Source organism: Pan troglodytes, chromosome 16 (assembly GCF_028858775.2).
Source record: "Pan troglodytes isolate AG18354 chromosome 16, NHGRI_mPanTro3-v2.0_pri, whole genome shotgun sequence".
Classification (NCBI taxonomy): Eukaryota; Metazoa; Chordata; class Mammalia; order Primates; family Hominidae; genus Pan; species Pan troglodytes.
The window spans coordinates 47,768,975-47,785,131 of NC_072414.2; the positions used below are offsets into that span (position 1 = coordinate 47,768,975).

The window sequence follows — 16,157 nt, forward strand, 5'->3', positions numbered from 1 at the left end:
TACAAAAATTAGCCGGGTGTGGTGGCACACACCTGTAGTCCTAGCTTCTTGGGAGGCTCAGGGAGGAGAATCACTTGAACTGGGAGGCGGAGATTGCAGTGAGTCGAGACTACACCATTGCACCCCAGCCTGGGTGACAGAATGAGATTCCATCTCAAAAAAAAAAAAATTATCTAGGTGTGGTGGCACCTGCCTGTAATCCCACCCACTCAGGAGGCTGAGACAAGAGAATCGCTTGAACTCAGGAGGCAGAGGTTGCAGTGAACCCAGATTGTGTCATTGCACCATTGCACTCCAGCTGGGCAACAGGAGCAAAACTCCGTCAAAAAAAAAAAGAAAGAAAGAAAAAGAAAATGGAAAAGCAAAACATTTTTATTTCAACAAGACATTTGACCACTCAAATCTCATGATATTCTTAGGCATTAGATGAATAAATGTTGATTGAGTACTAAAGGGTTTATGCAAGATAACATCGGATGGAAGCTCCTATTCGCTCCCACTCAAAAACTCTCTGTTGCCAAGTACCTCCCTGGAACCTTTTAAAAATCCACTCTCCATTAAGTTTCTCTTGCTGCTGCCCATGTTTCAGCTCTCAGTGCCTCTCGTCTGAGCCATTGCATTAGAATGGGCTCTCAATAGACTTCCAACCAACCTTCCAATCTTTTCATATGCCTATCCATGTTTATAGTCCCTACCAGGTGAATTTTCCTGTGATACAGTGTTTCTGCTGATCAAAATCTTTCACAGCCTCATTACCTATAAAATGTCCTCTTTGCCTATAAAATGATAAAGTGTTCATTACAAACTTCTTAATTCTAAGGGCCCTCTGATCTGCTCCCAAACTACCATTACAACTGTACAGTCAATTTTTCCCTATATGTATTAAACACTCAGGCCAGGGTGAGCTATCTGGTGTTTTCCTAACAGCACTTGAATTGTCCTGACTCTGAGCCTTTGCAGGGTCTCTTCCCTAAACTTAAATACTCCCCTTACCCTTCACACCCATACTGACATTGAGACCTTTCCAAATCTTAATATATTTTCAGGGACAGTGCAGATCTGATTTTATCTGAAATCTTACTGTACTTTTGTGGCACAGAACTTGTAAGTATTTTATCGCGAGCCAGTAAGCATCTTGAGATCACAAATCATACCTAATCCACCTTTGTGTTATTCACAATGTGAAGGACATTGCCTTGCAGTTATTACGAATTGAAGCTTTCCACCGGAACCGCCATCTTCCAGTAATTCGCCAAAATGACGAACACAAAGGGAAAGAGGAGAGGCACCCGATATATGTTCTCTAGGCCTTTTAGAAAACATGGAGTTGTTCCTTTGGCCACATATATGCGAATCTATAAGAAAGGTGATATTGTAGACATCAAGGGAATGGGTACTGTTCAAAAAGGAATGCCCCACAAGTGTTACCATGGCAAAACTGGAAGAGTCTACAATGTTACCCAGCATGCTGTTGGCATTGTTGTAAACAAACAAGTTAAGGGCAAGATTCTTGCCAAGAGAATTAATGTGCGTATTGAGCACATTAAGCACTCTAAGAGCCGAGATAGCTTCCTGAAACATGTGAAGGAAAATGATCAGAAAAAGAAAGAAGCCAGAGAGAAAGCTACCTGGGTTCAACTAAAGCGCCAGCCTGCTCCACCCAGAGAAGCACACTTTGTGAGAACCAATGGGAAGGAGCCTGAGCTGCTGGAACCTATTCCCTATGAATTCATGCCATAATAGGTGTTAAAAAAAAAAATAAAGGACCTCTGGGCTACAAAAAAAAAAAAGAATTGAATAGATCTTCGCTGACTAAAGGAATAATGAATTACTGTACCAAAATGCTGATTAAATAGATGGAGAGCAATTGGGAGAAAACTCTCTGGAAGAGGATTACAAAGTCCTGTATTTGGGGTTTTCTTTGTCTAGTCTACATTTATTATCATCAGCTTAAGAACATGTTTATCTGATTTTGCATTTAACACAATGTGTAATTAATATGTTACATGGGCTGGGCGTGATGGCTCACGCCTGTAATCCCAGCACTTTGGGAGGCCAAGACAGGTGGATCACCTGAGGTCAGGAGTTTGAGACCAGCCTGGCCAGTATGGTGAAACCTCATCTCTACTGAAAATACAAAAATTAGCCGGGTGTGGTGGTAAATGCCTGTACTCCCAGCTACTCGGAAGGCTGAGGCAGGAGAATCACTTGAACACAGGAGGCGGAGGTTGCAGTGAGTCGAGAGCGTGTCACTGCACTCCAGCCTGGGCAACAGAGTGAGACTCCATCTCAAAAAAAAAAAAAAAAGGTTACATAGAATAAGAGTTTTCTCCACTCCTGGTAGTTGTCTAGGAAGTTGGAGACTAAGAAAAGAGGTCCTGAGGGACTCCTCAAGTGAAGATGAGGAGTACAACAATTTCCAACAGAGAGGAAGAGAGGAGGAAACAGGAGCCAGAAGTAATTCAGGCACCAGAAATGAAGGGGCAGGAAAAGAGAAGTGATGAAGGGTGTGCATAGGACGTTTAGAACTAAGGCCAAGGGCACTGGGCATCCCTGTGGACGTATGCCAGCAATGAGAAGAGTCCTAGAGGAACAGCTGAGGGCTGGCCACAGTCACTCATTCAACAAAGTTCTGAGCATAAAATGTGTTTCAGGCATGGATAGATGTTAGAAATACAGCTATAAGAAAATTATATAAATACTGACTGGGTGTAGTGGCTCACGCCTGTAATCCTAACACTTTGGGAGGCTGAGGCGGGTGGATTACCTGAGGTCAAGAGTTCAAGACCAGCCTGGCCAACAGGGTGAAACCTCGTCTCTACTAACAATACAAAAAATTAGCCAGATGCAGTGGCCCATGCCTGTAATCCTAGCTACTCAGGAGGCTGAGACAGGAGAATCATGTGAACCCAGGAGGCGGAGGTTGCGGTGAGCCGAGATCGCGTCACTGCACTCCAGCCTGGGCGACAGAGCAAGACTTCGTCTCAAAAAAGAAAAGAAAGAAAGAAAATTATATAGATACTGAATATTACGATGAAGGCTGTAATGTTCAGGATAATGTAAGAACAGAGTTTAAGGAGCAATTTATATTCCTATGGTGGAATGAGATGGGAAAGGAGAGAGCATGCTACCAAAAAACGTGAGGAGTCTCAAATTTTATCTTGCTTGCAAGCCAACAAGTTAGCCTGCCACTGTTTCATGGATGCAGTGTCAGAGATGAAGGACATTATTTTGTTCATGGCAATAGTAATAATCAGAGTATCAGCAATTTTGCATCAATCCCCAGGTCTCAAATCCCACAGAGCAACACAAAGGGAGCCAGCAATGGGAAGAGTCTTAGAGGACTCTTGTCCTGTACATGCAGTGGGTTGTGTTACAAAACTTAGAGAACCCAATCTTTTATAATGGGCCGTAAGCATGCCTGCCTTGCTTTGGAGGGAGACACTATCTTTGTCTTCCAAGGCTGTTCACTATACAAACATTCTTGAAGATATAGTTCACATCAAAGTGCATTCAGTGTTTTTCTTGCAAGTTGTGCAAGAGTCTCATGGAGAAATATCACCTAACATGTGCTGCGCAGGGGAGCTTGTATCTGTGGTGAATCTGGAGGGTGAGTTGAAGTTTTCTAGTTGGACTGGATTGGCCTTTCAGAGAGAAAAATAGGAATAAGTCATTGAAGTATGAAAGACCAAGGCATATTCAGGAAACTACAGGTAGTTTAGTACAGCTAGAGTGCAGGCCACGTTGGAGAGAAAAGAAGCATGCCATGCAAAGGAGCTTGAAACTTTTTTTTTTTTTTTTTGAGACAGAGTCTCGCTGTGTTGGCCAGGCTGGAGTGCAGTGGCGAGATCTCGGCTCACTGCAAGGTCCGCCTCCCAGGTTTGCACCATTCTCCTGCCTCCTCCCGAGTAGCTGGGACTACAGGCACCCACCACCATACCCGGTTAATTTTTTGTATTTTTAGTAGAGATGGGGTTTCACTATGTTACCCAGGATGGTCTTGATCTCCTGACCTCGTGATCCGCCTGCCTCGGCCTCCCAAAGTGCTGGGATTACAGGCATGAGCCACCACGCCTAGCCAGGAGCTTGAACCTTGTCCTGGAGGCCTTGATTTCCCAAAGGCCACCCTTTGGAATAGTTGCCATGTTTCAGCTCTCAGTACCTCTCATCTGAGCCATCGCATTAGAATGGGCTCTCAACAGTCTTCCAACAAACTTTCTAATATTTTCATATGCCTATCCATTTTTATAGTTACTACTAGGTGAATAGATGCCCTGTTCCAGGTGCTTTAGCAGTTTTATCTCACTCAATCCTCAAACTAGGTAAGTTTGGTAAAACTATTCTCATTTTACAGATGAGCAGAAGCTCAGAGAGATTAAGTCGCTTAGTCTAGATCACACAGCAGATAGATGACAAAGGCATGATTTTCCCCCAAGTCTACCTGACTCAGAGTTTTTGTCCTTAGAATTCTGAGTATACTGTGAAAAGTAGAAGAGACAGAGGAGTGATAGCCAGATGCAGACAGATAGAACTACTGACAGACTCTAACAAGGTAATTTTTATTAGCTGAGAGTTGATTCTCTATTTCCTGTGCTCTGAAATGACACTTGTCACTGGTTCTTTCTGTCACACTCCCCATTCTCCTCGCAATCTACCTGAGACTACCACCTTTTTTCTGCTTTGCATGGACTAGTAAACCACAGACAACTTGTAGATAGGGGATGTGAAATATCTCCCTTGCTTTTCATGTAGCCTGGAATTTCACTGAGATAAACATAAACTACTCTTCGGTTAATTTAGTTGCATTGATGGATAAGAGTCAGGGTTGGGCATGGGGAAACCTGACTATTGGTGCAGTTGGTGAGAAGACCTGCAGGTATGGATTACAACTGAACCACCAATGTGTGTGATTGTCAGTCTCACTAATGCAAACCTGTGCTGTGCTCATTGATGTGTATTGTCCAGGACAAGGAAAGCTTAGTTTCATATACACCACTTTGGTCATACTGGTTCTGGCATATTATAGTCATCTCTGAATTCTACATTTTAAGAGGCAAAGACAGCCGAGAATGCAAGCAGAGAACAACTAAGAAGGTAAGATGTTTGGAAACCAAAATACAGGTCTCCAACTTACAACGGATTGACTAACAATTTTTTAACATTACAATAGCGCAAAGACAATACACATTCAGTAGAAACTGTACTTTGGATTTTGAATTTTGATCTTTTCCCAGGGTAGTGAAACGCGATGTGATGCTCTCTCACGATGCTGGGCAGCCTTAGTGGACCACAGTTCCCAGTCAGCCACATGATCAGGAGGGTAAACAACCATGAGATAGTCAGCACTTTATTATAAAATAGGCTCTGTGTTAGATGATTTTGCCCAACTGTGGGCGAATGTAAGAGTTCTGAGCACGTTTAAGGTAGGCTAGGTTAAGCTGTGATGTTTGGTAGGTTAGGTGTATTAAATGCATTTCTTTTTATTTCTTTTTGAGACGGAGTCTCACTCTGTCGCCCAGGCTGGAGCGCAGTGGTGGAATATCGGCTCACTTCAACCTCCTGGGTTCAAGCGATTCTCCTGTCTCAGCCTCCTGAGTAGCTAGAATTAACAGGCCTGCATCACCAAATCTGGTTAATTTTTATATTTTTAGTACAGACGGGGTTTCACCATGTTGGCTAGGCTGGTCTTGAACTCCTGGCCTCAAGTGATGCGCCCACCTTGGCCTCCCAAAGTGCTGGGATTACAGGCGTGAGCCACGGCACCTGGCCAAAATGCATTTTTGACTTACAATATTTTCAATATACGATGGGTTTATGGGAGTTACAACCACATTGTAAGTTGAAGAGAGTTTGTGATACTAACATCAGCAACAGCAATAGCTAATCCATTTTACAGGGGAGGACACAGGTTTGGAGGGGTTAAGAAATTTTCCCAGCCAAGCGCGGCGGCCCACGCCTGTAATCCCAGCACTTTGGGAAGCTGAGGCGGGTGGATCACCTGAGGTCAGGAGTTCAAGACCAGCCTGGCCAACATGGCGAAACCCAGTCTCTACAAAAATACAAAAAAAATTAGCCGGGCATGATGGCAGGTGCCTGTAATCCCAGCTACTCAGGTGGCTGAGGCATGAGAATCTTTTGAACCTGGGAGGTGGAGGTTGCAGTGAGCCAAGATCGCGCCATTGTACTCCAGCCCGGGCAACAGAGCAAGACTGTCTCAGAAAAAAAAAAAAAAAAAAAATTCCCAAGGTCATACAACCAGTAAGTGATAATGGAGAGAATTCAAATTTGGTCTTCTCTGATCCATGCTTTATTGCTTCATGTATATTCTTTCCTTAACAACACGAAGAGTGACTTTATCCCTGGGCCCCTATTTGTGTAGGGTTCACAGGTCCATAGTAGACAGGATTTAATATCAATTAAATTCTTATTTTAGGGATTCAACCACAATGCAAATGACAAGCAAAATACACACATGCATGAAAATATGGGGTGCCTGAATATAACTTCTAGGATCTAAAAGGGAATCATCCCCTCCTCTTCAGCAATGGTCTTATCTTCCTGTAAGAGCTCTATTTCCAGCTGTTTTATATAACTTAAGGAAAAGAAAGAAAAAGATTAGGAAATGAAAAAGTTGAGGAGGCTGAAGAAAAGAGTGATAATGAGAAGAGGTGGAAAAAAATAAATAAAGAAGTAAAAGATGTGGGGGAAAAAATCATAACAACATCAAAATAGCTGTGGGTTTTTAAAAGTCTCCATCTGGGCTGGGTGCTGTGGCTCACGCCTATAATCCCAGGACTAGGGAGGCCGAGACAGGTGGATCACTTGAGGTCAGGAGTTTGAGACCAGCCTGGCCAACATGGCGAAACCCCATCTCTACTAAAAATACAAAAAATTAGCCGGGCATGATGGTGGGCGCCTATAATCCCAGCTACTCGGGAGGCTGAGGCAGGAGAATCACTTGAACCCAAGAGGCAGAGGTTGCAGTGAGCTGAGATGGCGCCATTGCCCTTCAGCCTGGGCAACAAAAGTGAAACTCTGTCTCAAAAACAAAAAACAAAAAAGAAAGTCTCCATCTGCCCAGCCACCCTGCTGCAGATCTCCTGTCCATTGAGGAGGTGCAGGTTCCTACTTGTGCTCTGTTTGGCGGATGAGAGAAGAAAAAAGTGGTGGTGAGGGGGAGAAAATGCTGTGGACTAAGATACTGGCCCCAACACCTTCATGCTTCATTAGAGGCACTCCGGGGGTTTAAAGGGACTTCAGCACTCCATTTCCAGACACACCCATGCTAAGCTTTTAATAGTACTTTCATAAATCTTTTATGACTGTCCTCAAATAGTGCACCATGCCTCAACACCTTTACATAGCACCTAGCAAAGTGCTTGGCACACAGCAGACGAGGGGGTCCCCACATTTTTGAGGGGAGGAATAAATTGTTTTCCACTTTGTCTCCTGATGAGTGGAGAGGTACTGATAGTCTATAGTCCATGGTTGGTACATGTGTGGTGGGGTGATGTGGCAGCAGGGAAAGGAAAGATAGTTCACAATTAGAAGCCTCTGAACTGTGTCCTCCCCACCCCCAACTCACCTGGCCAGCATCTCAAGTGCCAAGCTTCAAGGAACACCACACTCTCTCCACTTTCTGCCATGGGAAATTGTGATGATGCACGTGGAGAGAGATATCATGGCAACTTCTAGCCCGTACTTTACTGAGGTCGATTTTATGAACCAATCATTTTCCTGATCAGCTCCTCAAGGACTTCTACAAATTGTTAAGTATTTAATGTCCCATTGAAAATGGGTTTTATATCATTGGAAGATTTCAAGCTTGTCACTCTGTATTGGTCTACTATTATTCCTGCTCCTATCTACCGTGAACCATAGCATTAGTGGTATTTAGTAGTTGCTGTTTACTGTCTGCTGGGTGGCTGTATCTACACTGACCGCCATTGAGGAACCTAGAAACCTGTAGATTCTTGACACTAAGTACACATGCTTCCAGCTAACAAACATGTATATGTATTTCTCTAGTTTGTAGGTTGATGGCTATCATTGGTATGGGATGCTATGTGCAGGAGGTTTGGGGAGAATAGTTGTAATAATTATAATCAGAGACATAGACTTTTTTAAAGGTTGTATAAGATTTCCAAAGATTTTTAGACCAGTGCAAGGTATTTTCTAGATCTCTCAACTATGAGAGTTAGAAAAGACAAATGAAAAGGTAATAAATGTAGGGGCATACGTAACTGTTAAATTATAATCCTATTACTCAGGCTTTGGGATTTTTCAGAAAACTGATATTCTGTAAGTTTACATTTTTTGTTAAAATAAAGACATGACTAAAAGGTTGGTAATTGCCCTATATTTGTTTTAAAAAATACTGTCTACCAATAAATACTCATTTTTAAATACTCACAAGATAAAGCAGCTATCTTTTGTAGCATTTTTAGTGTTAACATAAGAACTGTGAACAAAGACTGAGTATTTTGATATGTTTTCATTTTTCTGAGATAATAATATATGCCTATATATTTGGGGGGTTAGTAAGCATGAGTTATCACAAGTACCAACAAAAATTAATCCTTTTTGATTATGTATGTTTAAAAAATTAGAGGATTTTTTTTTTTTTTTTTTTGAGATGGGGTCTTCGCTCTGTCGCCCAGGCTGGAGTGCAGTGGCACGATCTTGGCTCACTGCAAGCTCTGCCTCCCGGGTTCATACCATTCTCCTGCCTCAGCCTCCCAAGTAGCTGGGACTACAGGCACCTACCACCACACCTGGCTAATTTTTTGTATTTTTCAGTAGAGACGGGGTTTTTCACCGTGTTAGCCAGGATGGTGTCGATCTCCTGAGTCTCGTGATCCACACGCCTGGGCCTCCCAAAGAGCTGGGACTACAGGCATAAGCCACCACACCCAGCCCTTTTTTTTTTTTTTTTAAACACAGAATCTCACTCTGTCACCCAGTCTGGAGTGCAATGGCGAGATCTCGGCTCACTGCAACCTCTGCCTCCCGGGTTCAAGCAGTTCTGCCTCAGCCTCCCAAGTAGCCGGGACTACAGGCACCTGCCACCATGCCCGGCTAATTTTTTGTATTTTTGGTTGAGACGGGGTTTCATCATGTTGGCCATGCTGGTCTCGAATTCCTGACCTCAGGTAATCCACCCGCCTTGGCCTCCCAAAGTACAGGCATGAGCCACCGTGCCCAGCTGGAGATCTGAATTTTAAAGCTCAATTCTTAAAAGTTTTCCTTTAGGTTTGATGTCGACAGAGTAATCATATTGCCGTTTATAACAACCAAATCCCATTTATCACTGAATGGCAACTAACATGGAATGGTACCCTGGGTCCTCGCTTTTAGTTCAAAGCCCTTGTTCTGGTGAAGAAAGTGTTGATTTCTTTAATGTCTTCACAGAAGCTCCTTTTCAGCCTTTGAGAATGCAGGGACTCCTTTTCTGAGTCCCATAGAAATTGTTCTGCTTTATCACCTTAAACATAGGAGGGAGGAGTTGCTCTCTCTTCTTCCTCCTCTACTTGAGGAATCTTACTTAGCTCAAGGGTGTTCTGACTGAAATCTTGCTGTGTGTTTTTTTAGGGCTACCCTGTTTTCTAATAGGGTGGAGGGAAGCAGAGGAAGAACAGGGAGGAAGGGAGGTGAGACCTGGAGGAATGGTACCACACCATTCCTCCCCGCTGACATTCCCTCTCCTTACCCTGCGCTCTTTCCTTTCCCAGCACAGCATTCCTGCATGTATTTATTTGTGATCTACCTATTTCCTCTCCCTCCCACTACAGGACTTTTTCTGGCTTGCAGCAAACACAAGAGTTTCTGGACCAGAGTGAACTCTCAATATCTGTTAAATGAATGAATATATATATATATATATATATATATAATATTTATTTATTTATTTATTTTTTAGATGGAGTTTCACTCTTGTTGCCCAGGCTGGAGTGCAATGGCGAGATCTCGGCTCACTGCAACCTCCACCTCCCCGGTTCAAGCAATTCTCCTGCCTCAGCCTCCTGAGCAGCTGGGATTATAGGCACGCCACCATGCCCGGCTAATATTTTATATTTTTAGTAGAGACAGGGACTTCCCCATGTTGCCCAGTCTGGTCTCAAACTACTGACCTCAGGTGATCTACCCACCTCAGCCTCCCTAAGTGCTGGGATTACTGGTGTAAGCCACCGCGCCCAGCCTAATACATTTTTTCTTTTAGAAATAATCATTTCCCGGCCAGGCGCGGTGGCTCACGCCTGTAAATCCCAGTACTTTGGGAGGCCACGGAGGGCGGATCACGAGGTCAAGAGATCGAGACCATCCTGGCTAACACAGTGAAACCCCATCTGTACTAAAAATACGAAAAAAAAAAAATTAGCCGGGTGTGGTGGCGGGTGCCTATAGTCCCAGCTACTTGGGAGGCTGAGGCAGGAGAAGGGCGTGAAACCCGGGAGGCAGAGTTTGCAGTGAGCCGAGATCACACCACTGCACTCCAGCCTGGGTGACAGAGTGAGATTCCGTCTCAAAATAAATAAATAAATAAATAAAATAAATAAAAAATAAAAATAAAAAAAATTAGCTGGGCCTGGTGGCCGACACCTGTAACCCCAGCTACTTGGGAGGCTGAGACATGAGAATCGCTTGAACCCGGGAGGCAGGGATCACAGTGAGCTGAGACCGCACCACTGCACTCCAGCCTGGGCTACAGAGCAAGACTCCCTCTCAAAATAAATAAATAAATAAAAGGCCAGGCATGGTGGCTCACGGCTGTAATCCCAGCACTTTGGGAAGCCGAGGCGGGGGGGGATCACAAGGTCAGGAGATCGAGACCATCCTGGCTAACACGGTGAAACCCATCAATACTAAAAATACAAAAAAATTAGCTGGGCTTGGTGGGGCGCACGTGTAGTCCCAGCTACTTGGGAGGCTGAGGCAGGAGAATGGCGTGAACCCGGGAGGCAGAGCTTGCAGTGAGCTGAGATCACACCAGTGCACTCCAGCCTGGGCGACAGAGCGACACTCCGTCTCCAAAAAAATATATATATATATATTATCCCCTTCTCCCCAGGGGCCTGAAAGCTTGAAGGGCTGAGTAACTCCTCCCTTCTCAGGCCCAGTCCCAGGGGGCAAGGCCACTTGCGCCAACAGCATGTGTCAGCAAGATAACAGAAGCAGGAAGACAGCCAGCCAGAAAACACCTACCCTGGTCGCAAGACCCGTTCCCCATGAAGATCAGGAGGGAGGCCGTCCGGGTACCGCCTAGCAGTTACATCAGACTGAGACACTTCCTGTTTACAGGAGACTATAAAACCCCTGCCCCGTCGTCATTTGGTCCTGACACCATTTTAGGCCTCAGCCCGCAGGCACCAGGCGCTCATTAAAACAGCATGTTGCTCCACCCTGCCTCATGCTGTCTGTTGGCGCACTGTCGGGGTTGGAACTGATACAAGAACCTTTTACTGTCCACTGAGGCTCTCTGCTGGATGCTGAGAAAATCAAGATGAATTGCATGGCCCCGGCCCTTTTTTTTTTTTTTTTTTTTTTTTGCGACAGTGTCTCACTCTGTCGCCAGGCTGGAGTGCAGTGGCACGATCTCGACTCACTGCAACCTCCAAAAAGTCATGATGAAACTGGGAAGTTCAAGCAATTCTTCTGCCTCAGCCTCCTGAGTAGCTGGGACTAAAGGCGTGCGCCACCACACCCAGCTAATTTTTGTATTTGTAGTAGAGATGGGGTTTCATCCTGTTGGCCAGGATGGTCTTGATCTCCTGACCTCAAGTGATTTACTCGCCTCAGTCACCCAAAGTGCTGGGATTACAGGTGTGAGCCACCGCACCCGGCCGCGCACCAGCCCTCTTAAAGCTCACATCCTAACTTTGGAGATAAACAAATGTTGATGAGGCCCTGTAATGCATGCTGCAGCAGCTGTATGTACACAGTACAGCGGGGACTTGCTTGGGTAGGAATGCATCTAGGTGGTGGTGAGGACAATTCAAGACAGGATATAACTGTAAATATTAATGTAAATGTTACTAAAGTAACACATGTGTATGGAGCAAAAAGTAATGATGAAACTGGGAAGTTCTGTACACTTCCTTGCCTCCTGGCCAGAGGCCTCCATCTCCCTGCTGCAGCCTGGGCTGGTTACTTTACTGACCTGTAGTAGCTGTTTTCCTGGGACTACCCTTTCCAGGTCTCTAGAATTGCAGCCATGTTTCCTGGATTCCATGTCTACTTCTTTCTTGCTTATTTCTGTATTTTGCTAAAGCATATCCTTGTGGTATGTCTCAAGAAATGGTGCCTGGGATGTATCATTTGAGTAACTATATATCTAAAAATGTTTTTGTTCCACTCTCATGCTTGATAGTATAGCAAGATATAGAATTCTAAATTGAAAGTCATCATCCTTCAAAATGTTAAAAGGCATCCACTGTCTTCTGGCATCAGTTTGCATTGAGGAGTCCAATATACTGTTCTGACACCTAATTCTTTGAATGTGGCTTGTTTTTTCTCTCTGATTGTTTTTAGGATTATCCCTTCAGTCAAGGTGTTCCGAAAATTCACCATCACATGTTTGGATATGGGTTATTTTTCATTCATTTTTCCACAAACATGGGCTCATTCTGAGTGATTTTTTTTTTTAAGAGACAGGTCTTGCTTTGTTGCCCTGGCTGAAGTGCAGTGGCACAATCATAGCTAACTGCAGCCTCAAACTCCTGGGCTCAAGCGATCTTTCTGCCTCAGTGTCCCAACTAACTGGAACTACAGATATGGGCCACCAGGTCTGGCTATCTTTTTTTTTCATTTTTTTTTTAGAGACAGAGTCTCACTATGTTGCCCAGCCTGGTCTCAAAATCCTGGCCTCAAGCAATCCTCCCACCCCCAAGTCTTTGGGATTACAGGTATGAGCCACCACGCCCAGCTTGAGTTACTTTACTGACTTTTATCAGTGTCTTCCATGGTTCCTTGTGAGATTGTGTACTCATGACTCTAGAAAAATTGGAGAACAAATTTTTGTATTTTGAATATTTTCAATAACTATTCAAAGTAACTAATTTTGAATAGTTGTTTTCCTTAGTCCAACTTTAAATATTTAGTATATGGAAGAAATTCCAAAAACAGAATTCTTTTCCACAAAATAAAACATATATCATAGATTAATGTCTTCCATTTATATAATTTTTATAATTTAGTGTTTTCAAAAACTTGATCCGATACAATATCTTACCAGCTATGTTGTAATATTTTAAAGAAGATAAATCACAACAACTTATAAATGAATAAAAACTTACAGCCTGGGCACGGTGGCTCACGCCTGTAATCCCAGCACTTTGGGAGGCCGAGGCAGGCAGATCACGAGGTCAGGAGATCGAGACCATCCTGGCTAACACGGTGAAACCCCATCTCTACTAAAAATACAAAAAATTAGCTGAGCGTGGTAGCGGCGCCTGTAGTCCCAGTTACTCGGGAGGCTGAGGCAGGAGAATGGCATGAACCTGGGAGGCAGAGTTTGCAGTGAGCTGAGGTCGCGCCGCTGCACTCCAGCCCAGGCAACAGAAACAGAGTGAGAGTCCATCTCAAAAAAAAAAAACAAACAAAAAAAACCTACTTGACGTTTTCTTTTTTCTTTTATTTTTTGAGACAGAGTTTCGCTCTTGTTGCCCAGGCTGCAGTGCAATGCAATGGTGCGATCTTGGCTCACTGTAGCCTCCACCTTCGGGGTTCAAGTGATTCTCCTGCCTCGGCCTCCTGAGTAGTTGGGATTTCAGGCGCCCACCACCACGCCTAGCTAATTTTTGTAATTTTAGTAGAGACGGGGTTTCACCACGTTGGCCATGCTGGTCTCGAACTCCTGACCTCAGGTGATCCACCCATTGCAGCCTCCAAAGTGCTGGGATTACAGGGGTAAGCCACTGCACCTGGCCTCTTTCTATTTTTGAAAAAAATAGTAGGTATATGTGTAATTTTCTTGTATCAGGGATTTGGTTAGCATTTTCTTTGCTCTAGATAAATGAAAAGAACAGAGAAGAAAGGGCTGTGTGGTGAAGAATGTAGAAAGTAAAATGGGTAATTTGGGGGTGGAAGTCGAAAATCCAGAGAGAAAGAAAAATATACACACACACACACACACACACACACACACAGAACTAGTAATGCGTGAGAGGAACCAGGCTAATGTCTTAGAAGACGCAGACATCGAAACAAAATGTTGTACTTTATGTACTGAAGCGACAACAAGGTTTAGCTTCATGAATTTGTAGAGTCCAGCTTGTCTGAGAGCGGAATAAGCAATGAGTCCTCCACTTTTGCTGCCTGAACATGGGGAGAGATTCTGTGACAATTTTTTTTCTTCAGTCTTTGGTTTCACCACTAAATATCATTTGGGTTCCCATCCAGTCTGAGAACAGAAATATGTCACTTGCCTTGGTTTTAGGTTTAAAACTAGATTTCACAGTTTCTAAGTTATGTGAATGCTACCAAAAGTAAAACAAAAATTCAAATTTTTATTAAGCCCATATCTCATTCAGTTATTTTTGCTTAATGTTTTTTTCTTTTTCAGCCCAACGAAAATCCAAGTCTTAGACTACATTGGCAAAAAATCTTAAAATAATTAATGCTCAGGTGGCTGGGGGTGGTGGCTCATGCCTGTAATCCCAGCAGTTTGGGAGGCCGAGGCAGGCAGATCACCTGAGGTTGGGAGTTCAAGACCAGCCTGACCAATATGGAGAAACCCTGTCTCTACTAAAAATACAAAAATTAGCCAGGCTGTGGTGGCGCACGCCTGTAACCTCAGTTACTCAGGAGGCTGAGGCAGGACAATCACTTGAACCTGGGAGGCATACATTGCAGCGAGCCAAGATCATGCCACTGTACTTCAGCCTGGGTGACAGAGGGAGACCCTGTCTCAAAAAATAATAATAATAATAATTTAAAAAAGAATAATGCTCAGAAGAGTTAAAAAGAATAGTTAAAATGAAAAAGTTAACGTTAAAAAAATTTAAAGAATACTTAAAATGATTTTAGCTATTCATTTGATTAGGAACTAATTATATACAGTACTTGAAGGACTGTTCCCAAATTTCCTTTTTTTTTTTTTTTTTTGAGACGGAGTCTCACTCTGTTGCCCAGGCTGGAGTGCAGTGGCATGATCTCGGTACACTACAACCTCCGCCTCCTGGGTTCAAGCAATTCTCCTGCCTCAACCTCCCGAGTAGCCCCCCACCATGCTTGGCTCATTTTTTGTATTTTTAGTAGAGACATGAGCCACCTTGCCCGGCCCCAAATTTCCATTTTGAAAGTCACTGTAGCCATTAAAAGCTAATGTCAGGGCTAGGCGTGGTGGCTCACACCTGTAATCTCAGCACTGTTGGACGCCAAGGCTGGTGGATCACTTGAGGCCAGGAGTTCGAAACCAGCCTGGCCAACATGGTGAAACCCTTCCTCTACTAAAAAATACAAAAATTAGCCAGTTGTGGTGGCACACGCCTGCAATCCCAGGTACTTGGGTGGCTGAGGCACGAGAATCGCTTGAACCCAGGAGGTAGAGGTTGCAGTGAGCCAAGATTGCACCACTGCACTCCAGCCTGGGCGACAGAGCAAAACTGTGTCTCAAAAAAAAAAAAAAAAGCTCTCTGGGCATGGTGGCTCACACCTGTAATCCCAGCACTTTGGGAGGCTGAGGCAGGAGGATCAAGAGGTCAAGAGATTGAGGCTATCCTGGCCAACATGGTGAAACCCCATCTCTACTAAAAATACAAAAATTAGCTGGGTGTGGTGGTGCATGCCTGTAGTCCCAGCTACTCGGGAGACTGAGGCAGAAGAATCACTTGAACCCGGGAGGCAGAAGTTGCAGTGAGCCAAGAGTGTGCCACTGCACTCCAGCCTGGGTGACAGAGAGCAAGGCTGTCTTAAAAAAAAAAAAAAAAAAAAAAAAAAAAAGCTAATCTCAGGTGTGACCACTTGGGTTCAAATCCTATTATCCTATTTATGTCATTTACTTAGTTTTATGATCTTAGGCAAGTTGCTTAATCACCTGAATTTCTGTTTCCCCACCTATAATATGTGGATAGTGGCCAGGCACAGTGGTTCACGCCTGTAATCCCAGCACTTTGGGAGGCCGAGATGGGCAGATTACGAGGTCAAAAGATGGAGACCAT

The 16,157-nt window shown here is 44.0% G+C and overlaps 1 protein-coding gene across 1 annotated transcript; it reads left to right on the plus strand.

Annotated features, from left to right (window-relative positions):
- Positions 1-1,224: 1,224 nt before the first annotated feature.
- Positions 1,225-1,755, plus strand: LOC134808531 (large ribosomal subunit protein eL21-like). The gene has a single exon (XM_063794973.1). It carries the CDS (start codon positions 1,258-1,260, stop codon positions 1,738-1,740), a length of 483 nt encoding a protein of 160 aa, XP_063651043.1. The 5' UTR covers positions 1,225-1,257; the 3' UTR covers positions 1,741-1,755.
- The last annotated feature ends 14,402 nt before the right edge of the window (positions 1,756-16,157 follow it).

Excerpts from the sequence above, each read along its gene's own strand:
- LOC134808531 (XM_063794973.1), top strand. The coding sequence starts at position 1,258 with ATGACGAACACAAAGGGAAAGAGGAGAGGCACCCGATATATGTTCTCT.